Raw genomic sequence first — 24,855 nt, 5'->3', positions numbered from 1 at the left:
CGTCTCTATTGATCAAATTCGCGGACCGTCGCTCGATCCGAGCCAAATTTGATTCGCCGTGTCGAGCGAATGGTTCAATAAACCACGAGAGTTCATCGAAAGTGATTCCTTTCCGTTTTTCAAAGCTAACTTCCCAGAAGTTTATATTTTTTAACTGTCTGATATAAAAGGCGGGTTCGTGGATCCATCGCGGTCATCGTGGTTTCAATCTTCGAGAAAGAAAGATACAGTTATTGTTGCTACTCTGTTCGAAATAGTTTGAAGAGCGTTAAAAAAGAAAAATCCTGGATGCCGATAAAATACAGAATTTCAAGCGATCGAAGCAAGAGATAGTTTTAGGCGGAGACAAACGAAAGCCGAAAATATTTCTGCGATTGCAGGCTAAGTGATACGCGGCTTTTTGTAAGACACTCTTGAGAAAAATTGCTAAGCAGAAAAAATGGGTCACACTTGGAAAAATGGGTCACTCTTGGAAAAAAGATCCACAATTGGAAAAATGGGTCAAACTTAGAGAGTGGGTCACACTTGGAAAAATAAGTAACACATGCGTGGAAGAAGAGTCACAGTGAGTGCTGTGAACTACATAGTCGTACAAATAAGAAAATCAAGAATTGGTTGGAAGGAACGGAGCATGTTTCTAGGACGGTCAAAAACCAATAAAATTGTGGGTTAGAAAATGGGCAGGATCCTGAAATGGGACAGTATGTTAAAAAAACAGATTGCACGATTAACAGAGGTAAATGTACTTTTCTAATAAAGGTACTCCCTCTCTCGACTCCCTTCCTAATAAACGCTCTCGGCGTGGAAGGAGTTATGTGGCGAGGAAATTTCCCAAACTCTGCAGATTTTCTGGCGAGTTATAGCATTTATACTTTCTTTCAGAGGTCCTATTGTTTCGCCTGTCTTGTGGTTTTTTGGAATGGCAAAACAAAGAAACTATGATCAATCTGTTAGCTACTATTACAGACTCCTGCTGGGAAAAGCTCCTTTGAAGTTCTTATAAACAAAGCCACTGATCGAATTGTCAAAATCAAACCTTGATAAAACTAGGCTTGCTATTACACTTCTTAAGGTGAAGCAAATTCTTTGGCTGTACATATGTTGCTTAATTTGTACCAAAATACAGACGAACATTGTCTAGTTAATCTTCAATATGCTTCAGCTGCCAATCCGAAATTGTTTTCATTTATACGTAACTTGACAAGTAACTTCGGTAGACACGCGGAAAAAATGAGCGAGGACGGAGAAGCCCGGGCAGAGAAGTTAATCCTGACAATCCTAGCTAATCCTGGAATTTCGGGAAACGCCGTGGCTAAAAGTATTATTGACTGCGTAGCTTTTTTCTACGAAAAGGGAAAAGGTAGACTGTTCACAGTCCCCCTATATTTTCCATGAGATCGTAGATGTCGATCGTTGAGTTCGACGGGCCGCCATCTTGTTCTCTTGATGCGAGCGAAACTGGGGAGAGTTTTGTACTCTCCCCAGTTTTGCTCGCATCAAGAGGCCAAGATGGCGGCGCATGGAACTCGGCGATCGACATCTGCGATCTCATGGAAAAATAGGGGACTGTGAACAGTCTAGGAAAAGGTGGCGAAAACTATGGGTCCCAAAGTAAATTTAGATGTTGCGTCAGCAAGGAAGAAAGAAGAAGGCTTTCTAAGCTAAGGGAGCGCATTTGGTAAGTTTGTAACTTAGACATCATTACTTTTCTTCGTTTGTTTTCTTTATATCTGAGTGAGTTAAATTAGTAATTACAGTCTAGGGTCGTCTAGAGGTCATTCTGATACCGGTCTATACCCAGTTCAAGGTCCTGCGACCTTCTCGACCTTCTATTTTTCAAATGGTTATCGATATATCCAGATATTACGTTCTAATTCACTACGTTCAAACGAACGTAAATTATTTACCACTTAAATTTCCGCAAAACAGGTGCAACGAAGCATGGGTGGATCGCATGCGGACCCTAAAGAATAGAGAACAAACAAAGTGCCTCAACTAGTAGAAACAACAGAAAACGAGCAGTACACACACAACTCACAAAAATAAAGGAATAAATAAATAAATAAATAAATAAATAAATGAATCAATCAATCAATAAATAAATCAATAAATAAATAAATAAATAAATAAATGAATAATGTTATACGTAGGCTCACCCCGAAAAAGCTGCTGATCTGTTGACGAAAGGGAGGTTTTGGTTCTCTTTTCCAATTCATCAGAGACGTACTCGTCCACTACTCTCCAACCTTCGGCACTCTTATCGGCTATTTCGGATCAACTCTTGGGGCTGACGGATCAACTCCTTGCCTTCGACAATCAAATTAGTCAGATCTTTTTTTTCAGGAACATTTGCAGAGGTTAACCTATCAAAAATGGAATCGATCTGGGCATTATGTTCAAACTGCTTCGGGTTGCCTTTGAATTTCATGAGAATAACCTGCTTGCTCACCTTCGATTTCGACTCGATCTGTTTACTCTTCTCATCCAGTTTAACTTCAAGATAGCTTTTGAACATCGAGAAAACTTCGTTAATGACAGGCGAATCACCGGGTTTAGAAGTACCGGGAGCACTAGGTTCTGAAACGCTAGGTTCTGCGCCGTCTCCCGGAGTAGGCATCCTCGATCGACGTGCTACACTCATGTAAAATAGAGAACGTGACCGGCTCGAAGGATATTAAGTGTAGGGCCGCTACCAGCGAGAGAGATCAAACGAAACTGCCTTTAAGTATGAATAGAAAGAAACGACCTATCACGACTTCGCAATAAGCGTCCTCCGACACCTAACACAGAAAATCCAGTGAGGAATGTGACGTTAAAATACCAGCGGAAAATGTATTATCGCTATATCGAAAGCGAACACCGCTAGCTCCGGAAAGTAATACTCTCAGTCAGGATAGGGCTCCAGTCGGTGGGTTGCGCGAAGAAAATTGTAAGTGAGTGAAGTAAAAGAAGAGAGGGACCTGGGGTAAATCTCCTTCGCGTAAGGTTTCTTCACAAGAACAAGAAAACTGATTTACAGGCATCAGTAGGCAATGAAAAGCATTGTGATGTGTTTATTTTGTGGAAAATTGTTGAGGTGTAAAAGTATTATGTAAAATCATGGGGCTAAAAAATGTGTGTTGCGGTGACGGTGCTTCGTTGACTTTTCTTGCGGTGACGCGGTGTTCGTTATTTATTTATTTATTTATTTAATTTATTTATTTATTTTTGCGGTGTTGCGGTGTTAAGATCACCAACCCCTCTCCTCCCCCTCCCCCATGTCCCTCTCCTTACTATAAATACTAAATATCATTGATATAACTCCCAACTCAATATGTTTCTGACTGGAGGAGAACGTGTCACGTGTCATGGGTCAAAACTCACTAATAGGGAAACAACAACTTGCACTTTCAACTTGCACGAGATCAGAGCGTGCTCCTTGAAACCGCGGCAAATTGTGTGCCAGCCGGTGCCGAGTTCTAGTTTTGAGTTGGGAGGTATAACTATTTGGTTCTCTCACACAATGGCAAGCTTTCGTCTCGTTTCTGTAACCTGGTGACAAGACAACCCCACTTGTGGAATTTTGAATGTAAAGAAAAGAAAACATTTAGTTTATTTGTTAGAATCATAGCAGTGTTAGGATCAAGCAACGACCGTGTATAAAACGTGCTCTCAATAAACTTTATTTACTCGTAATAATCTTATTTGACTACAGTCTGAACCTTGTGAAAAAAAAATCCCTTTGTACTCGACGTATTCATAATCTGAATAATTAAAAACCGTTGATTATCATAATCAACAATAGCCTCCCTCAAATCATCAGCCACTTTTTGTGAGGAGGGTAAAAGAATTTTTAAAAAAATAAATAAATAATCGAAATCCTGGTTGCTATTGGATAACAATACGGAACAATTTTACTCAACCTGTAACAAAATGTTGTATTACACAAAGAAGAATAATTTATGTAAATTTTAGAATAGTGATCAGTGGTAAATACAACAATAATCGACTTGAAATTTAAATTAAAGACTTTTATTTAACCAAATGTAAATCAATGTATGTGTGTGTTTGTGTAGGGGTGTTAAAACGGAAAAGATCTGAGGGAAATATTTTTTCATAACACTTTTTTGCGCTATGAACACAGCTTTGGGGTAATTTTAAAATGAATAAGGAGCAAAAAGACGAGATAACAAGTAATGAATCTCTCGAATCCGACACCTTTGACAGACTGCACACGAAAATGGACGAAAATATTGTCGGCGATCACGAAGTCGGTACATCATCAGCACTGGAAAGTCAGCAGCAGATGTCACAAAGTTTTTCTTGGACTATCCACAATGTCGCAATATTGGCATCACTTTGCGTTGTCGTCGTTTTATCATTTGCAGCGCTTTCCATGATCGCTCCATTTTATCCACATGAGGTAAGTTTTGTTATTAGAGAGCAATTCATAGCATTTCACATAGGATATGTACCCAAAATGTTTATCACGACCTAGCCTGCAGAACAGGCGGATTAACGGGGCAGAGAGCCAAACGCGATACACGCGCGCGAAGCGCGAGACGAAAATAAATCGATTATTTCCGTCTCGAACTCCGCGCTCGTGTATCGCGTTTCGCTGTCTGCCCGCTAATCCGCCTGTTCTGCAGGCTAATCACGACCAAATTGGTCATAACCGGAAAATAAGATCTTTTGTGGTAAAATATGCACATTTGATGTGCGGAAAATTCATCTGTTGCAATACTCTACGGCTCATAACTGAGACCTACATGTAGCTAGGAGAACCTGTACTTACGAGTTTAGTTTTACGAACTTTGACTGTAAAAAGACGGCGCAAATGCATGTCGACGAAAAAATATTTAGAGACCTAAAGCGGGGTTGTTTCTTACATTTCAAATCTTCTGCGAAATGTGAAAAAACACGCTTCAAAATCCCGTGAAACCAGAACATTACACAGCAGAACAAAATTAATTTTCTACCGTTTTACCAAAACATTTATCGAAAAAATGAAAGAATGATATTTAAGAGGACTGTTTTATAATGACACATTTCTAGCAATGACACGTGTTCAGTGAAAATGATGTTTTGTCACAGAAAAATAAACTTCTCAAATTCTAAAGCTTTAAAATTGATTTTACCTTGACCTGTTGTCATGACATTTCAAGAAAAATAACCAGCTGAAAAATTGCATAATTATGGTTAAAAGGTCGTGTGCTGCCACAAAAATCGTACATTTTTTTTACAAAATTCATCATAGTTTGATGTCAAAGCAACCGCCCTCTGCAAACTTGACGTAGAAACCATCTAAACTTAATTAACACAAAATCCAAAAATAGTTATAGTACATGGTACGGCTGTCGACTAAAAGGCTTAACTGGGTGTTTTCCATTCGACCAAAGCGTACAAGCGGTACACAAAGCTCCTGGAAACGTTTCCAAAATGCGAACTATTCAACATGGAAGGCAAATTCTCCGTAAACGTTTTTGAGAATTTTATGATATACCTCGTGAGGTTGTCCTCTTTGACAAGAACGTCCAGAAAATGGTGTGTTCCATTCTCCACAGCTGAAAACGTCCGGAAACTGATACTGATACGTCTTCTTGCTTTAATTACTTTACTCCAACAGGCAAAATCTAGAGGAGTATCTACCTCTGTGGTGGGTCTAGTCTTTGCAACTTATCCACTCCTGGTCTTCATTTGTGCTCCTATCTGTGGACTCCTGGTTAGCAACTTTATGCGTTTCCCCATCCCCTTATTTATAGAAAGATCGACCAAAGAATTACTTGTTCACAAAGCTTAATTAGTTGATTAAATTGTATTGGCTACATTTCATTGCAATGGTAACCTTGCCAACCACAGGCCAAGAAACCGTTTAAACCAAGTCTTGTTAGTTTCAGTTGTTTCTAAGCTAAAAATGCGCTTAAAATATTCGTAATCGTTTGTGACTGTAAGCTCGCAGAGGCTACATTGTAATTAATTTGTGCATACTATTTGACAGATAGCAAAGTATGGCCCTAACAGAGTTCTCTATTTTGGTATATTTACTGGCGGGGCATCTTTGACCCTGTTTGGGTAAGAAAACATTGACTCAAATATAATAATGTTCCAATGAATTCCTCCTTGCTTGCTTGCTTCCTTCCTTTAGTCCCCTGACTTCATTATTCCTTTGTTTGTTGTTGTTTCAAATTTTGAGGCGGAGAGGTTAATGACTACAACTTTCGGTTTCTTGCTTTCAGCTTTGGTGCCTGGATTTCTAGTAAAACGGAATTCATCGTCTTAAGTTTCCTGTTGAGGGCGCTTTCCGCATTGGGAGGAGCTGCCTCTGAAACTTCAGCCATGTCTATTGCGATAGAAGAGTTTCCAGAAAGATTAGGAATGGCTTCTGTAAGTTTTTTTTTCTAATAATCAGAATACAAATCGCAACAAAACAAATCTAATGTACTGTTAGCAAGATTCTCAGCTGGATAAACGGTCGCACTAAGTGAAACAGGCTAAACATTAATCGTCAAGTGTAAGGAAACTTTTTCCCATCAAACTCTAAAGGTAGGCAGTCAGAATTTGTGGTTGAGTGTCTCAAACCTCCTCGCTCACGGCTAACATAGAAATATGACAGAATGCTATCAACTACCTGATCAAGTTCAAGTGGTCAATTTAATTATTTCCAAATATTGATCAAGTTAACATACGCTTGCCAGCAACGCTTGCTCCCTAGCTTTAATACATTTTCAGTAAAAATATGGCAAGTTTAGGGTCCCATATTTCCATGAGTCTACAACAGACTCTTATGAAACTTCGCAAATTCACTAAACTTGGCACAGTAAATCGATCCAGGGAGTTGGCTTTTGTTGTTTTTGGGTCAAATCGGTAAAAAGGTCCGTTATTTGGTATCTTCTCCTAAACAGTGAGATGTATTGTTTTAGAAAAATGTGTTTATCATTAAGAGAACATTTCATGAATTATATCCAATTTTTAATTTTATCTGCGGTTTAAGGGCTTCATAGAGACGTTTGTAGGAGTTGGATTATCTCTTGGACCAGTCTTTGGAGGAGGTCTCTACACAGTAAGTAATTAATACGACCATCAGCACTGAGCACAACTGGTGCTAAACAAAACCACTGTCTTTATCTTACAGTTTGTCATCGGTGATACAGTGAAACCTCCCACAAAAGGGCACTCTTTAGAAGTCAACGTGAAGAAATGTCCGACTAGGAAAGGTGTCCCCTTGAGATTAGAAATGTATAGTGTTTGTATGTGGCAGGAAGCCGCTTATGAGAGATGCCCGTATGTAGATGTTCATCTTTATTTAAATCGTTTATGAGAGATTTTAGAAAACTCTACGACTGATAATGCACTGATAATGATAATGAGGATTCTGACAAGAATTTTACTCAGCTCTCAAATTTTAAAATGGCATGGTTATTATAGTAACTCTTCATTATAGTCCAGAGTTGAGAAATTTTCCTTGGGGACTCACCCCTATTGCTACCAATTTGGCAAAGGTCTGCAAACGAAAACGCTGCTGCCTGTGAAACGTAGCTCCTAGTGCCCGCGGGTACGCCGCTGAAACAAAGCACATTTCACCATGTTAGCCTAGTAAGCGTTCCCACAGGGTGGTGGGTGCGACAACACGCACGAAAAACTCGAGTTGCAGTGGCGGAGATAGGATTTTACCTTCAGTTAATTCTTATGTCATTTTCAGATTGGTGGATTTGAACTTCCGTTCTTCGTAATTGGTTGTTCCATGGTCGCTGCTATCCCCGTATTATTATGTACGCTCTCAAGTCGATCAGACGAAAGTTCTGATCAAAGGGAGGTTTTATATCCGATAGTCGAGTCCGTAAAAATTCCCGCTGTGTCGATGCTTGGTGAGTCTATTATCCACGTGTTATGTATGCATTAACATTGGTCGACATACACTTTCTCCGGTGATGTTATATTTCTGAAAAGAAACGAAGCAATTCGAAATCTTTCACGAACACTGATTATGAAAACCTGAACTTACGAAAAAGCACTCGGGAACTAGTTTGAGCCAATTTGTATGTTGCCGAGTACAAACTGCTGAGGTCAGTTTTGAAACTATTTTAATGTTAAAAAGTAGTGCACAAGACCGCGATTTTTTAAACATCCAGTTTGAGTGTAAAGCTGTTTCTTTCACAGCTCTTTGCTTCATTACAGCCGGAATGACACAAAATTACTTCGAACCCATTTTGGGGCCGAACTTGGAAAAGGTAAGTAGCTTGATTCTTAATTAATCTCATAACCTAGACTTTAGTTTGGTCCAAGTGTGCTGAGGTTTACAAAAAAGTTTTCTGTGTCCATTTTTTCGACCAGGTGTTGAACCTCAATACAGCTCAGATCGGTCTGATATTTCTTGTACCTGCCTTACTGTATGCACTTGTCACACCACTTGCGGGATGGATAGGAGATAAAACGGTTCGTAAGTATTCATTGAAGTCTTAAATGCGTTATAAACTCCTGGACTCATAATACACGCTAAGTCTTGACGTTGTTACAATTGTGGCAGCCAAACACCGCCTTGCGATTGGGAAGCGGGAATCAATAATATCAGTGTCCGGGTGGGTGGGGGGAGAACCTCCCTTGTGAAAAGGTCGGGGATGCTTGTCAACTAGCTAACTTCGACACAAGCAATAACAGCATTCCTCAGGGACGGCGGAGCCGGGGGGGTGGGGCTTAACCCCCCAATTTCAAGCAAAAAATAAAATAATAATTTTACAAATATCTCCAGACCCCTTTAAGTTAGCGCCTCTGGCGCTCGCTTGTAAGCACCCCCCTCCCCGCCCAATTCAAAATACGCGCCGCCATCCCCATTTCTTTGTATCATAACAGGATAAAACGAGACAGAAACCTCCATCCTGGATTCTTTTATACATTATTTTGCCCAGCGGAAGAAAATAACCAGCAAACAGAAATACTTTTGCTGTGTTTTTTAAAGTTCTTTTTAGATCGATATTCGAAAAGAAAAGCAATAATTGTTTGTTTGTTTGCAGCAATGCTACCGATGGCTGGCAGTGTCAGGGTTCATTGGCGCTGGTTTTGGTAGTTTTCTGTTAGGACCTGCTCCCTTTCTCACGTCTTTCCTGCCTACCAAGTATGTTATTATTACGATCAGGGAACTATCACCTTAATTTCATTATATAACTGTAGTAAACTGGTCCAAGATGACAAACGATGAAAAGCCTGGACATTTGGTTTCAACCACGGTCGCAGTAATTTAATGTACGGAGCACTGATCTAGACGTACCGCAAACGAGTGAATTTCGTCAAATTACTTTTCTATTACAGTGCACAAAAGATGACTGTTCATCCCGTCTACGAAAAAGTTCCAAGTACACTTCAGAATGACTTTCTGACAACAAATTATCCAGTAAAGTCGTCTCTTTATCACTGCTAATAAGCCCCGACCACTCGTGACCCGCAATTTTAGCTCGTTAGTATAGGTCCACCAAAACAAATCTTACGTATACATAGTTACAAGAGCATATTCTTACGTGTAAACGGAGACCGCTGGAACAGTTCCCATTTTTATTTCCAGAAGAGTCTGGTTTGTGTGCGTGGCCATGGCGGTCACTGGTTTTTCATGGGGAGTTTACTTTGTGCAACTGATGCCAGATTTAGTTATGGTCATGAGGTGAGAAGCTACCACTCGAATTCAATTCTTTCAGTTTCATATTCATTGTGCCTGGATTAGTTGTATTTAGCTTAAGTAACTCAGTAGGGTTCATTAACCGGATACCCGTGTCGAAACTGAATGGGTGCCTTAGAAAATTACTTGTTCAACTGATATTACCACTTCCACCATATCATCTTGATCTTGATTATGTACATTGCAAAAGGTGAGGTTATGTCCGCATACGAGCGAGTAGCCCATCAGGCCGGAGCGTATCCACGTTTCTGTGGCATGAAGCGACTAGGAGTACTTCTTCACCCCCCTGGATGGAATGCCAGTCCATAGTAGGGTTACCCCAACATTTAAATTCGGGGTACCCATTTATACACCTGGGTGGAGAGAGACACTTTGAGAGTAAAGTGTCTTGCCTTAGGTCACAACACAATGTCCCCGGCCAGGGCTTTAACTCGGGCCGCTTGATCGGGAGAAGAGTGCACTAACCATGAGGCCACCGTGCTTCCCCTTATGTATCATGGCCTTTTCTGTATCGGCGCTCGATCAAATACTTGTACTTTAGAGAATAGAGTTTCTTTCAATCTTGTGTACTTTGTTTATAGGGAGAACGGAATGGCAGACAGTTCCTCCACGCGTGGAGTGGTTTCAAGTATATTAAGCGGCATGTATAACTTGGGGTATGCCGTTCCGCTCTTTACAACCTGTTTTAATATCTATCAAGATGTTTTACGTCGCATTTATTGGCCAAACAACAAGTGGTGCACTTGTACTAGACACTTATCACGCGATAATCTCCAGTTTAGAGATACATTTGTAAGGTTGTTACCATTTCCTTACCAAAAATGTAGGGAATTTCGGCCGGGAATTTTCGTTTGCGAATCGAAGAATGCCGGTTCCATTTATGGTTTCATTTTGCTTAAGGCGCGAGGCCGTGAAAGCCAAAAGGTTGTAGCTGCCCCAAGCGATGCACAACGGAAGGTCCGGGACAACCTTGTAGATATTACAGTTGTTTTCTGTTTTACAAAATATTGCTGGGAATTTTGGTTGGTATGTAACTGGAACACCGCTTTTCTGTTCAGTTCACGAACCGGATTTTCCAGATTTTTTCGTAAATGGAACGCAACCACAGTAAGCCACAATGTCCTAATAGAGAACATTGTGCGTGGCATTTTCGATATCTGTTCACGTGCTCTGGGACAATAAAGGATAAGGAAATAAAACTTGCCTGTTGAGACACTAGTCTCCAAGGAGGCTTATGGTAATTAATGAGATCGAGGTACCGTCTGAACAGAAAGAACTAAATTGAAGCTAACATACAAAATACTAAACAACGGCTTCTTACTCGTTTCTTAGTGACAGCATCGCAAGTCCAAAGTCAAATCCAGCATGTCAATTTTAAATACGTCGTTCAACTTGAAACTGATCAGAGTAAATTTGGTCCGAAGTCATTCTCTAGTCGTGCTTGTCATGTTCATATTGCAGTGCCGCCATTGGTCCAACACTGGCCGGGATCATAGATGACCACACTGGATTTCAGTGGGCCATGGTGGTAAGATTCGGAGTGATTCTCACACACACTTTTAAAACTATTACCAGTCGTTGCGCGGCTAATTTTCGTTTTCTATTTAGTTTTTGTCTGATTTCTTCTTTTACTCTCATCTCCGAATTTTCTTTCTGAAAAATCGTCCACTTCTGTAAGATCAAGACTGACGTCTGTTGAGTGACTGAAGTACATTCCACTTTAATCATTTTTTATGTTTTCAGATTGTCGGTATCATCTGTTTTGTCCAGGTGAGTTTTTAACCATTACATCCCAAAGCTCTGATTGGTCGAAATCCAAATTCAGCATGTTACTTCTGGTCAGTTTTGTTGTTTTCAAAACCAATAAAAATCGATATATCTCGAGAGTCGCTCGTTTCGTCAAGCCTTCGCAGTAAGGAAACAACAGAGGTACGAGATTGGACTAATCATGCAGTCACGTTTGTAGTCATTTCATGTAACATGTGGTTTATAACACATTCGTTGTTAAATCGAACTGACTGTACGTAAATTCAAGGGTACTGTTTACGAATCGTTTCAGCTAGAGGTTAAATTTTCTCCATCACCTCCGGCTGTCTGAACTTACAACTGTAAAGTTTCTCGTTTCGGCTTGTTTGTTAAATTCATTTCTCATATATTTCACGTAATATTAAATATGAATAGTTCAGGATTCTTACGAGCTCATTACTTAATCATATTATTTGTTTTCAGGCTGCAGGGTTGATAGCGTTTACTTTGTTAGGAACAATTGATGCCAAAAGGTAGGTAAAAGTTGCCCAGTCGAGCGCGTTCGCTTCCTCGGGGGGGGGGGGGGGGAGGGGAGGGGAGGGGGATTCCCATATGAAAAGGATGGGGGTGCTCGTCGTACTTTTTTCAAAAAGCCCACAGCGGGAACTTTAAGCTGAAAGAGATATGACGGGAGATAATGTGTTGTTTCAGAATTGGTGGCTCTTGAGGGTGAAAAAAATTTCAAGCCACGCGCACAAAACAGGCCTAGGATGGGGTTCTTTTCGACGAGCACCCCCGTTTTTTTCATGTTGGAGTTCCCCCCGCGGGGTTCGCTCACCGACTCACTAGGAGGTACTTGACCTGCCACGACAAAGCGTAACGGTTTACTGTAACGCGTAACCTCCTTCACAGACGTCTTTTAGGCTCATCACCTAATCATTCCTGAGAAAGTTGCGTGACCAGCCCAAAGAGCTTCTGCGCAGCGCAAGAGACTGCGTAAGTACAAGAGGGCGCAGAGAAACAGTATAAATCGGGAGTATAATTAAAGAAAACGTAACTTACACGGCGCGACAAAAATTTAGTCATTGCAATGGTAAAATTATATGTGAATCGGTCATAAGTATTGTTAAGTACTCCAGACTTACGGAATGACGCTACCAACTAGCACAGGGTGGAGGAATTCTTTTAATTTCACAACGGAACACCCTCAGAGGTGTTTCGCGTCCAAGCGACGAAGCGCGTGCGGTTTAAAATATAGATACCTAAACCCCATAAGAAATTAAAGATTATAGAGCTGGCTATCAAACTATACCAAGAATTTTGAGATAAAATGAATCGTCGAACTTCTCACGACAACCGAATGAATATCTTCTCACTCTTTAGAACGAGTAGATATATTGATTGAACTTCGGTTTTTGTTTCTTTCTTCAAGGCAAAAGAAGCCATATTCTCCGCTTGTGGCTTCTGATTCAAGTAATGGTGAAGAGGTAATAGTAAAACATTCCGTTGCTGAACAAAAAACCTCTTGAGACCATGAACGGAAGAGGATCTGTGGTCTGGAGGGAAGTTCTGCGTGGAATCTCACTTCTCAGTTAAATTACACACATTTTAGTCATGTTAATGCGAATGTTATCTAGAGACCTGAGCCAAGTCGTGCTAACTGAGTTAAACGCCTCCAGAGTTTTATCCATTGAAGGTCGTACGACGAAAAAGATCCCATTATAAGCTATGAAGAAACATAATTTTAGAGAACCTAGTTTTTTTACTTGAGAGATGACTACACCTTTTATAAATTCACTGGTAGATTTACAAATTTACAAAATTTATGTGAACGCTTCATCAGAAGAAACTAACTGAAAACATATATGTGCACGACGTTTTTAACAATGTTCGGTAGCCATGAATGATATTATTAAATTGTTTTCATTTTTTATTGAACACCAGAGGTATTGATAGTGATGTGGAGGGTGATCAGTGGTTTCCTTACCTTGCGAGCAGTTAGTTTCTCCTACGCCAAACGAGAGCGTAGGAGAACCCAACTGCTCGCAGGGTAGGCTTTCTTATTCATTGTTAGTAGAATTCTACTAGAACACTAATGCAAATGCTGCAATCTGACCACTAAAATCTGATTGGCTGAGTGATCGTACACTATCAGCCATTAGAGTGCAGTGGCTGAAGGTCGTCTACGAAATGGCGACGGTTTTTCGTTTTCCAAAGTTTCGGAGGAACATTTTGATCGCTTTCTGAGAGGACCACTAAAAGAAGGACTTTTATGTTTTCTTGACTTAGAAAAACTTGAAGTTGTTGAAAAATGATGCGCGCATGCACACAACTGCAATTCCGAACGATCTTTCTAAGGCGCGAAGTTTAATATGTCGAGAAATTATTTGAAACCAGTTAGAATCCTACTAAACGAGAATTAGATTATTCGCCCTCGATTTCTATGAGAAGATAGTTGATTCAGCCTTCGGCCTCATAAACTATCGCCTCATAGAAATCTCGAGCTCATAATCTAATTGCTAATTTTTTTTTTTTTTTCAGATTTTATAAGCACCCCTAGGGCACCATGAAATTTCAATACACTTATATTTAATTGCTCTGTCTCTGAAATATTTTACTCCATGACTATATGCACACCAACCAATGAATTCGTCCTCTACAATCAGCAGACACAAATAATTTTGGACAATTATATTTCAGTCCCCGCTCTCTGCCACACAAGGCTATGTGCGCGTCGCTCCAATCTCCTCCCAGACGTGGCGCTACCCTAAAGCCGCTGTTCAAAGGGAATTTTGGCTCTGTATACGCGATCACCACCAAGAAATGTTACCCTCGCCCCCACGAGGTGGAAGAAATAGCTTGCTACAAGTTCTCGGTAGAACGTACGGCCGAGCGCGTAGCGTGCGCATGCACGAGAAAACGCCGCGACCGAGACGCGCTTTGCGTTCTTCCTGCGCTGTACACACGGCCGACAGATAAACAAAGAACGATGAGGGGCGTTGAGGTCTGCCCTCTCATCAACTTGTTTAGCTTCAGAAACTCTTTAATAATTATACTAATACCTTATTTTGCTCCACTGACTGAATCAATAATTAAAAATAAATATACCAACACCTCAAATTCCTTATTTAATCTTCTGTTAGGAGAGAAATAATGATAAATTTTTAGGCTTTGTAGAAATGCGACGAAAATATTAATCAATCGTTAACAAAAACTCGGAAAAAGATTCCGGCAAGTACTAAGAAACGTTTGTCTCATTAATCACTCATTCTCCAAATTATCTTTTAAGTCGTAAGTAAGTGCAGAGACATTCAAATTAGAAAATGCTTAGAATTACCTCTCCAGTTTAAATAATCGACTGTGAGCAGTCTCTTTCTTTTCCTAGCGTGCGAGGCGACCACACGAATGCAACGCAAAAGAAGATTGATCGTGCGGGGAGAAGCGAGGGCGTGGAAACAAGGGGTTTTTTCCTGTCTCGCCTCATTCCCTTCTCGTTGTTTCCCTAATTTGCATAATTTTAACTTTTCCAATCGCGCGCAGAAATTCAGGAACGAACACCGACTGCTCGTAATCTATTTAAATCACTAACTTTGAAATTGTCGATACACAAGAAGTGCACTCAGCCTCGTGCCAAAGAGAGTAAAATACGAGAAGCCAGCCCTGTGTTAGTCTTCAAATGTTCCTGCAGTATAGCCTTTAATACGCCAGAATGACCTTGAACCACCCCAACGTAATGAAATTCTCGATATAACGACCCCCCTCCCACCCTCATTGCAGTACTAGTCATTTTGTACTAAAATACAACGCTGTATATCACTTATGAAAACTTTGAAAACCATAACCAAAGGAATGTACAGACTTACTCTACAGATCCAACACAACAACTTTGTTCCTGTATTAGACTTATGTCTATCAATGCGTTATTTATAAAGGAACACAATTTACATGGCATTCAGAATATTTGTTGTTTATGTATCACAGTTCGTTTCCACTTCACCAATAAACCCCTCTTACTGCAGCATTTTAAATTTTGACCTTCTGACTCAAAATTCCCTTTTCCAATTAACACTACAAAATAAGCACAATTTTAGTTACAAAAAGGAGAAAATCAACTTAATATTCGGCAACCGCGTGATCTCGCGTGAAAAACCTTGAGTTAACACTATATAACGGACAACAGCGCCTTGTAAGAGGCGATTTGCATGATGGCGTCATTTGACTACCAGAATCCTTCACTTTTTCTGTTTCTTATTCTAATCAGGGCAGTTGTTACTTAAACCCCACTGGGAATTCACAATTTAAATAACAAAGAAAAACGAAAGGAATTCTGGTAGTTGAAGTCAGATGATGACAACGTGCAAATCTGCTATTGTGAAGTAACGTTTTAGATTATTCCGCAAAGGCCGCCAGATCGAAATAAACCTTAAAGAGATTCTGATCGGCCCAACTACTTGCGCTAAAAAATATCTCACTCTGGGTACACGTTAGATTATCGTCCCCAATGTCCACACGTAAATTCTCCTTAAGCTTCCTTACCGGCCTCCATAAATTTGTTACTAATACTAGTGAAAAGAATTTAATCATGTTGTAAATATTATTAGACTCAGTTCAGTAGCTCCAGGTACGTAAGAGGTACTTTCCCGCGCTGGCTTCCCCTCTCGCCAATCATCCAATCAGAATCCAGGCCGGGTGCGCTGTAGACCGTGATTACCTGGGAACAGAAAACACAAACCACGTGATTACACAGAACACTCGTTCCCAGGGTCTTCCCATATCCCGTCTTCCAATCTTCCCATTAGTCTTGAAGACTAGTAAACCAATTAGCTACGTGTTTGTTTGGAATATGACTAAACACCATCAAACGACACTGTCAAACAAGTCACGGGTAATCGTACAAGTAGATGGTGCAGAACTGGGTGAAGATGGCCTTTCTGGGAACACAATCACAATATCATTTTTGCGAAAAACCCAGGAATACAATCAACTTCTCCCATTATTATTTTGCTTATTGAGTCAATGACTCGGAGAACAAGATCAATGCAGAAGCGAAGGAGAGGGTCTACCTGTCTACTTTCTCTGTGGTCGTTGGTTGTTTTGTTTGTTTGCTTTTTCAGTCATTCGTTTTCTGAAGCTTAAAGCTTGGAACAGACGTACATGTATCTCAAAGTAGAAAGTGCAGTACCAGTGACATTCATTTGAAGGGGATTCAAGGACATCTAACTATGGAAGCCCAAACAAGATAAAAAAAGCTCAGCCTAAATTTCTCCAGAACTGGAAACATATTATCTGCACCAAGATTACTCTTGCTTCCAAGAGAACTGACGGGGAAAAAGCAACTGTTTCGCACACAGGGGTAAGTGAAACTGTAAGCTCTGACACTGACCTCGTCAGCAAGCAACGAGAGTTCATTCTTGTCTGCAGCATCGTAATCATACAAAACTTTAGCCTTCCTGGTCAGTGATGGCCGAGGGATAGTGTTAGGGTCCAACCCACTGGAGGTGTCAACAGGAGGTGGTGCAGAGGGAGGTACAAGGGACAAGGCGGCTTCACCTGGGGGACTAAAATAATTCTCTATATCAGACTTTGCCTTTTTGGGGGTCAAATATTGTTCTCCATGTTGGATTTTCCCCCTTTTTTAGGAGAAAATCGAATTCCCCTTTATTTATTTAGGCTTTTATGAGAAAAAAAATGGAATTCTCCAAGACAGACTTAAATAATGAGACCTTCATATCACTAATTCAGACTTGTTCCTTTTTGTCTGAAGACTAAAATAATTCTTCATATCTGACTATCAGCACCCTTGCCCTATCATATGGTTCCAAAGTCTTGGCTATGATTTCTCACAACAAGAGTGTTGGTGGAGGAAAAGTATGACCTCTGAGAGCTGACCTGACCAGCAGAAAGAACCAACTGACTTTCATAAACAACATACACACAGGGCTCATGTTACGCAAGTGCTCTGAAATTTGTCATGTCACATGTATGTTGTCGTCATTAGGATGTGTCAATTAACAAGTAACTTACAACACCTTCCAAACCCCACAGACTCGGCCAATTTCCTTGGAAAGGTGTAACACCCTTTTCCTGAGCTAAAATATTGAAAGAAGAATGAGTGGCATTGTACCTGGCCAGTTGCTTTTGTAGGTCTGCCATGTATGCATGGCACTGTGCATAATACTGAGCCTGAGCTTCGACAAAATTCATAAGTGCTCTGTGGTGATTGGCCTGAAATACAAACAACAAGGCTCATTATACTGAACTGCCCTGCTGTTATAAGCTCTTAATAATTAAATGATGCACTCATGCAGGCCAGGATAAAACAGTTAGTGATCGTTATTGGTGACTAAAGCACATGAAGTTTTCTGTTTGAAAAGGAGAACTTTTTGTTATTAACAATTTGTTATTGATGATTCTTTTTATCACATAATTTAATTGAGTTACTAATAACTAAATAGTTGTCAACAACTAACTCTCCAGTCCGTGGGGGCTCAAAGACATGCTATGATTTCACTTACATGAGCAGTACTTATTCCATCCAAAAGAAGTTTGGTCACTTCATACTGTCTGTCAAACTCTCCTTGACTCACACGCAAATCTGCCTCAGCCTATGAGAAAGCTACAATGTCAGAATTGAAAAGACAACTTTCTTTACCTGTTCTGCAAAATGAAAACAAAACCTAGACCTAAAGGGAGGTGGTTGGCTGTATAACCTACATGTACCTCAAAATTCTGAAGGATATAAATTCGGGAAGATTTAGGTACATGTATGTCAAAATTTATCAACAAATCAGTAAAATATATATATATATTTAAGTACATTCTTGTCAAGTCTGAATTTAATCCTAGTGGCCCATCAGGTTAGAAAAAACATGTGTACAGAGGTCAGGATTCCATAGAAAAAAGTGACGAGGATGAATGGGATGTCAGACAATCGCATGGTTGTAAACAACACCATTGAACCTCTGGTTTCCATTTATACATCTGAGCACAGTAAGGCACTGTGTGAGTAAAAACTCTCACCCCAAAAACCTTGCAGCACAGTGAACCTGGTCACGGCTCAAACCCACTTCTCAGTCTGTGTTCGGTCCAGCAAACTAACCATTAGGCCGACATGTTTTCCATACTTGTATCAATCATAACTTTACTGTCTGTCAACCTCAATGGTCAATCAACAGAATAAAGTGTATGTGACTCAACCATGTATTATGGAATCAGGTAGGAAGAAAAGGAATACATGCAGGATTAAGAATAATTTGATGAACTCTGAAAAGGTCACATCAAAGTCAAGCCCTAGCAGCAATCACAGAGTATTAAGAGAAAGAAAAAGAAAACAAAAAGTTGTTTGATAGATAGCAGTCATGCTGAATTTGGAGAGCAAACGACTCACCTCATCCAACTCAGTGATTACAACCATGTTCCGTGAGGAATACATCTAGAGTCAGCAAAGAGTTATGGAACACACATATAGAGAATACAAGAAGACACAGGAAAGACATTTATCTGGTAATCATTTAGATTTACTTTTAACAGTATTGAGATTTTTAATTTTGTTTTCAAGCTGGTAGATTTATTTCAATGAGGAACTTGTTGAGTTTAATATACTCCTGGATATATTGTGAGCTTGAAATAAAATCGTTTTTTGTAAGTCTTAAAATGTACCTCCAGGTGTAGATTTGAGAAAAAACTAAGATGATAAAATTGGAAGCAGGCAACATGATGGTGCAACAAAATTTGAATTTGATTGCCAAATTTAAAACACTAAATAAATTGGACATGTTGTGCATTTGAAATTGTCATTGCCGTACATATCCAGATTTTTAAATAAAGGTTCTATTTGCTCAACATTGTATGCACTCAAGAAGAAAGGATCAATATTTCTCTAAAGGATGTTTTTTTAAGAAAAATAACTTTTACATCAATGTCAATAACATTATCATGTTAATTTACACTTTTGCTGCTAGATTAACCATGGTAGATGTAGACAGTTAAACCTTTCAATTAACAAGGCCAGAGAATTTAATGAATAAAACTGCTGGTCACGGAAAGAATAGATTAATTACCGAGTAACTTTAATGAATTAGCCCATAAATTATTCGTTTATGGACCAGTACATGCAGCAAGGATTCTGTTAAGAGTGTACTTGTTAGTGCAGAAAGTTAAGACATAAATAATAATATCATTATTAGCAGTAGCATTTAATTGGCTGTTCATGTAGTGGTGGATCAATGTAATGTACTAGCACAGTATTGATTTATTTAATAACCGGTTACATGACTGTATAAAACAGCAAGGCCATATCAGGTTACATGCTTTATTTAACTGCTGCCCAACATGATGACAACTCCATTTCTTTTTTAATTTATATATATATAACATGTAAAAGAAAATATTAAGTCTTTTTAAAACATATGTTTAACTGAAATATACTCCAGAGGGAAACTATATTCAAACTTAGAATTTTTTTCCTGGGCTGATCAGTGACTTACAGTTGAATTTGTTGTTAAAATTGATATTTAAGATAATTATGAAGACTTTTTCAGTCATGTGGGTTGAAAGTTACATGTAACATTAATTTTGACAGCCACCACTACATGGACTGTAGTAAGTTGGTAATGATATCATTTAAAGAGATGTATCAGGTTAGAAGTACAAGTAGCAGCTGTTACAGTGCAATTTACTGTGGTTTAACATGATGTGTCAGGGTTAGGCATAAAAACAATAATACAACAAATAAATAAATAAGTTGGACTTAAAGTGTAAGTGACATGAAAAATAATTTCTGCTTATTCGAAAGGGCTTTCAAAATACAGAAGAATGGCATTTTTCTTTTTGAAATATCTTTTTTCGTTTTAGAGATATTGATGTTTTTCTATTATGCAAATTAGATCAGTGATGACGTCATATTGTTTGCAACTAAAAGGTAGAAAATACTGAATAAATGATATCTCTGGAAATATTGAAACAGTGTTCTTGAAACTTGGCACCACAAATGTGCATCACAAAAGGAACAACATGACACCCTTAGTACTGTTGCCATGACAACAGTTTTGCTGCTGGTGCTGTCTTAATAAAATTAACTGAAAGTCCCAGTTTTTGTCTTAAACCAAGAACCATCTACCCTACCCAAAGTAATGATGGGAGTAAGACAGTATGGGAACTATGTCTGTTCCAAGTAGGACTTTTTGTCTTACTATAGAGGTTACAAATGCGGATTTTTGGTTTTTTGACAGAAAGAGACTGGAACTGAAAGAGTTGCTATGGCAACTGCACTAAGGGTGTCATTTTGTTCCTTTTGTGATGCAGATTTGTGGTGCCAAGTTTCAAGAACACTGCTTCGATATTTCCAGAGATATCGTTTATTCAGTATTTTCCACTTTTTAGTTGCAAACAATATGACGTCATCACTAATCTAACTTGCATAATGGAAAAACGTAAATATCTCTAAAACGAAAAACAATATTTCAAAAAGGAAAACGCCATTCCCCTGTATTTTGAAAGGCCTTTCAAAAAGGGGAAATTATTTTTAGTGTCATATACACTTTAATTCAGGACAAAATGGTGAAGACTCAGAAATCACTACAGGAGAACCTTGCCAAGTCCATTAGGTAAAGGAACCATGAACAAGAATCATGTGCATAAAGAAACCATGAACAAGAATCATGTGCATGAATACATGTAAATGTGACGAAAAGAATGGTTACAAATGTCACCTTTTCTGCTTTATCGTCAGGAAGAAAGAGACCTTTTGTCAAGCATTTGAATGTGACCTGTTCAGACAAGAACTCAAGACATTATGTATATCAACGATTCATCAGTTTTTAATGGTTCGTCAGGGATAGCAAAATCTGTCAAAATCATCATAGACTGAATAAATAACACACTGCAGAAAAAAGAATGGTCATATTGGTGTGCTCAAAATTCCAGTCACAGTCTCCTTACTATCACTGTTGTATATACTAACCTGTTGGATCTTCTCCGGACTTTGAGCCTTTCTTACTTTAGTTTTACATGCATCCAGGTCTAATCTTTTAGCCAAGAGAGTTCTGCGTTCTTTCTAGAGAGAGAGAGAGAAACTTACAACCTTAGTGTAGAACAATTTAACTGGTAAACAAGCTAGTGAATGAAACTACAGTCATTGAAAGTGAATGCAATAGTATTTTTAAGTCCTAATCTCATTCCACAGGATGAAGCAATTATTATTATTTACAGCTAGGAGTGAAGCTACTTCAATGGGTAATTGAACTTGTGGAAACTGATACTCTCGAAATAAGAAGGGGATGTTTCCTTTGTCGAACAATCTTTCATTTCAACCAGGACAAGAACTCCTGTTAATGGCAAGGAGGACTGGATACATCCAACAAAATTTGATTCTTATTCAAGAGCCATTCAAATTGCATCACATCTACTTACTGATATTGTTTTCATATCCCCTTCCAAAAAGGTCTTAAGCTGATGGAGAAAGTGCGTCATAGACTTGGCCTTTAAATCTCTCTCTGCCTGGCCAAGCTTTTTTTCTGTTGTTCCAACTTTGACCAGTGCACTACCTATTATGCAATGAGCACATTCACCGAAGTCAGCATAAAAATAACTCAGATTTAGCAAAGGCAAAATGTAATTCAGACAGGAAATAATGATTCTCAGTTAGGGACACATGCTTTTCCAAACTTATTATTTTGCTCAGGCTGAAGACATTTTACAAAATAATGTGGTCAAACAAGGAAGTTACATGTACACTGTACTGTAGCATAAGTCTCCTTCAAGAAGCCGTCTGTAGTGAATGGAGTAATAACGCATTAATGTCTCAAGAACACTTCTAAGTTGACAATTGAGGATTTGATTAAGACCAGCCTACATATATTTCCAACACTGACCACCACCAGGCGTTACAGCTTGTAATTTGAAATTGTCAAGCTACCTCAACAGTACTACAACAGGAAATGGCAGATTGTCATTCAATGACTTTACTTGCATAACAATTGTGATGATTTATGGTGGCAAATGAAGCACAGTGATACACACTATAAGCCAAGCTCCTAGTTAAAAGGAATTTATTGTGAGCATATCTCTATCATCAGTGTTTGTCATACTCAGTGAAAACCAGGGAGAGACTGGGCTACATGTAATACATGTTATAAGTGTTGTTAACTCCTTTAGGATGAATGAGAAAGACAGAAACAACAAAACTAGTCTAACTACTGACTCTAATTAAAAAAAAAAGCTTATTCAAACTGCTCATTGACTACCAAAACACCCACTGGCGATATATGATTATGATTTAGGATAACAGACCCCATAAGTTTTTTAATGTAACTGGTCAGCATAAAACGCAAACTGCCAACTTCAGACTGCAGACTGTGGAACAGGGGTAAAATGCAGACTGCAGAATTTTTAACTGAATTGTATTACCATTTCCATCATAGAGAGCTAACTGTAAACAGTCTGACCAGAGCGTTATTTAGGCTATCCTGAGTGATATTCAGGCTAACCGGAGTGGTATTCAGTCTATCTGGAGTGATATTCAGGCTAAATAATTATATACTTAAGAAGTCTGTAGTCTACATTTTACCCCTGGTCTTCAGTCTGCATTTTGCCCTCAGTCTTCATTTTACCCCCGGTCTGCAGTCTGCAGTCCTCAGTCTGCATTTTACACTGACTGCCCATGTAACTCACCATAATTTGTTCCTGGGCCAAAATCATTTCCAGCTTCAATCATAGACTGGCCCAGTGATTCACTCTCGGTCAGACGGGGAGGTTTCGGTTTGTCTAATTTTTGATAAACAAATTCTTCAGCTCTCGTTCCTGCAAAATACAAACAATATGTTACATGTATGTCAGTATGACAAAGTGAATTTGTAAGTGCATGTAAATCATTTCTTAGAAAACAGGCTGGCATGCTATTCCAGTGCCAGAAAATGTCCATTCCCCTCTTTCCCCCCTCTTGAGGGGTACACTTCACTTAGTTTGACTGTAAACCATTGTTAATATCAGTGTATTCCCAAAAGATCTTTCTAGAACAAACAACACAGACATGCCTAACTTTAGACATGAGATGTCCTCCATCATTTTTTCAGGAGCTTCTTGTCTCTAAGGATACATTAATGTAGGGATGGAGAAAAGCTAACCAAAATTGATTTGTCACATAAAAACTATTTTTTAAAGCAACATTTGAACATTTGTTTGGAATAATTCTCATATTTCTGAATGCACAGTGAAACTGCTACATGAGTTTGAATCTAGACATTTAAACACCAGCACAGAGAGATGACTTATTTAAATGAATATGGAACATGACTGAAGAAAACACATTACATGCTGAACCAACATAATTCTTGTTGCACGCAGAAATACGTGTTCATTGCTATAGAGTACTGAATTCAGTCATTTGCCACAAAAAGCAAACAAATTAGAAGTAATTGGGTGATAGTAGGCCTAAGTTTGGCTAACAGCCTTTTAACCACAACAAGATAAAACCTAAAAAGAGTGCAATTTGCAAGAAATCCTCTTCCGTGATTTCCAGATCTTTATCGACAAGTTCCGGTTTCACTTTCCATGACAGTTTCGCAGACAGAATTACAGACCCTCAACGCAATATCAAAGCCTTGTATTTTTCAAGGGAACTCCAAAAACAACGCCTATTTTTTATGTTTGTATTAAATCCATTTTAAAATAAACATATTAGCATAACCTTGATGTCCCCAAATTTTCCAACTTAGAACTTTTTCCATCAAAGCTTATCTTAAATGGGTTTAAAAACATGTAACAAACACAATGTGTAGACGAAAAGTTGTTCGACATCCACAAGACACATCTAATGGCATTTCCCACATAAAGATTTTATGGCGTTAATTATATTCAACAGATCTTCGCCACGAAGCGAAGCTAGCCTGGAAATTAAAGCTAAGGGAGATTTTCTTGGAAAAATCTTGGGAAAAGGTTACATAGGTCCCCCAAGTTTCTGAGCCTAAACTTACTATGGATAGAAGATGCATTTACGGCAAATAGTAAGAGACCAACCTGGATTAGGCTGAAGCAGTGCTTCAGTTTGCCTTAGCAAACGTTCTGTCCAGTATTTCGTGCGATCTGCCTTCTCAACCAGAGATTCAAATCGTGCGTCGAAAACTGTCTTCTCGGATGTACCAAGTTGCTCCTCTGTGTACTAACGGGAAAAAGACTTAATTAAAAAACTGATAACACGGTAATAGACCCTAAGGTGTGAAGAATCGAACCTGCTTTGCCCTTGAGAAGAAAGTTGCCGTTTGGGCACCAAATTTTTTCATTGAGTCTGCCATGTTGCTGATGTTTGCTGAACGAAAGTAATCCATATTGAAACGGGTGCGCAATGAATCCCAAATTCCTCCACTTCTGCGCATCACGAACACCACCTCTAGACTCCAGACTCCTGCCGTAGAGGTGGTAAATTTTTCCTAAAGAAATCTTGTAATCCCCGCAGTTTTGTCAGTATAGAG

At 39.1% G+C, this 24,855-nt stretch overlaps 2 protein-coding genes across 4 annotated transcripts; one reads left to right on the top strand and one right to left on the bottom strand.

Annotated features, from left to right (window-relative positions):
* The first annotated feature begins 2,079 nt into the window (after window positions 1-2,079).
* LOC145491289 (MFS-type transporter SLC18B1-like) lies at window positions 2,080-14,311 on the top strand. Of its 2 annotated transcripts, XM_081470465.1 has the most exons (15): window positions 2,080-4,402; window positions 5,606-5,701; window positions 5,978-6,051; window positions 6,216-6,363; window positions 6,971-7,039; window positions 7,679-7,844; window positions 8,137-8,207; window positions 8,311-8,412; window positions 8,988-9,088; window positions 9,533-9,628; window positions 10,225-10,299; window positions 11,105-11,171; window positions 11,387-11,413; window positions 11,873-11,922; window positions 12,822-14,311. In XM_081470465.1, exons 1-15 carry the CDS (start codon window positions 4,142-4,144, stop codon window positions 12,916-12,918), a joined length of 1,500 nt encoding a protein of 499 aa, XP_081326591.1. In that variant the 5' UTR covers window positions 2,080-4,141; the 3' UTR covers window positions 12,919-14,311. The 2 variants fall into 2 exon arrangements, with proteins under 2 accessions (XP_081326591.1, XP_081326585.1); XM_081470459.1 differs by lacking the exons at window positions 2,080-4,402; window positions 11,387-11,413; window positions 11,873-11,922; window positions 12,822-14,311 and having other exon boundaries at window positions 5,284-5,701; window positions 10,225-11,192.
* Window positions 14,312-14,411: 100 nt separating this feature from the next.
* On the bottom strand, window positions 14,412-24,798 carry LOC145491404 (endophilin-B1-like). Of its 2 annotated transcripts, XM_081470601.1 has the most exons (11): window positions 24,616-24,798; window positions 24,404-24,545; window positions 23,060-23,188; window positions 21,800-21,933; window positions 21,351-21,443; window positions 21,100-21,156; window positions 18,777-18,821; window positions 17,905-17,994; window positions 17,514-17,614; window positions 16,773-16,947; window positions 14,412-16,100 (listed from the first exon to the last, which is right to left on the bottom strand). In XM_081470601.1, exons 1-11 carry the CDS (start codon window positions 24,757-24,759, stop codon window positions 15,993-15,995), a joined length of 1,218 nt encoding a protein of 405 aa, XP_081326727.1. In that variant the 5' UTR covers window positions 24,760-24,798; the 3' UTR covers window positions 14,412-15,992. The 2 variants fall into 2 exon arrangements, with proteins under 2 accessions (XP_081326727.1, XP_081326724.1); XM_081470598.1 differs by lacking the exons at window positions 18,777-18,821; window positions 21,100-21,156.
* Between the last annotated feature and the right edge of the window lie 57 nt (window positions 24,799-24,855).

The sequence above is a fragment of the Orbicella franksi genome, chromosome 1, assembly GCF_964199315.1.
Source record: "Orbicella franksi chromosome 1, jaOrbFran1.1, whole genome shotgun sequence".
Taxonomy (NCBI): domain Eukaryota; kingdom Metazoa; phylum Cnidaria; class Anthozoa; order Scleractinia; family Merulinidae; genus Orbicella; species Orbicella franksi.
The sequence above is the reverse complement of the archived record's forward strand: the minus strand, read 5'-3'. Positions and strand labels throughout refer to the sequence as shown.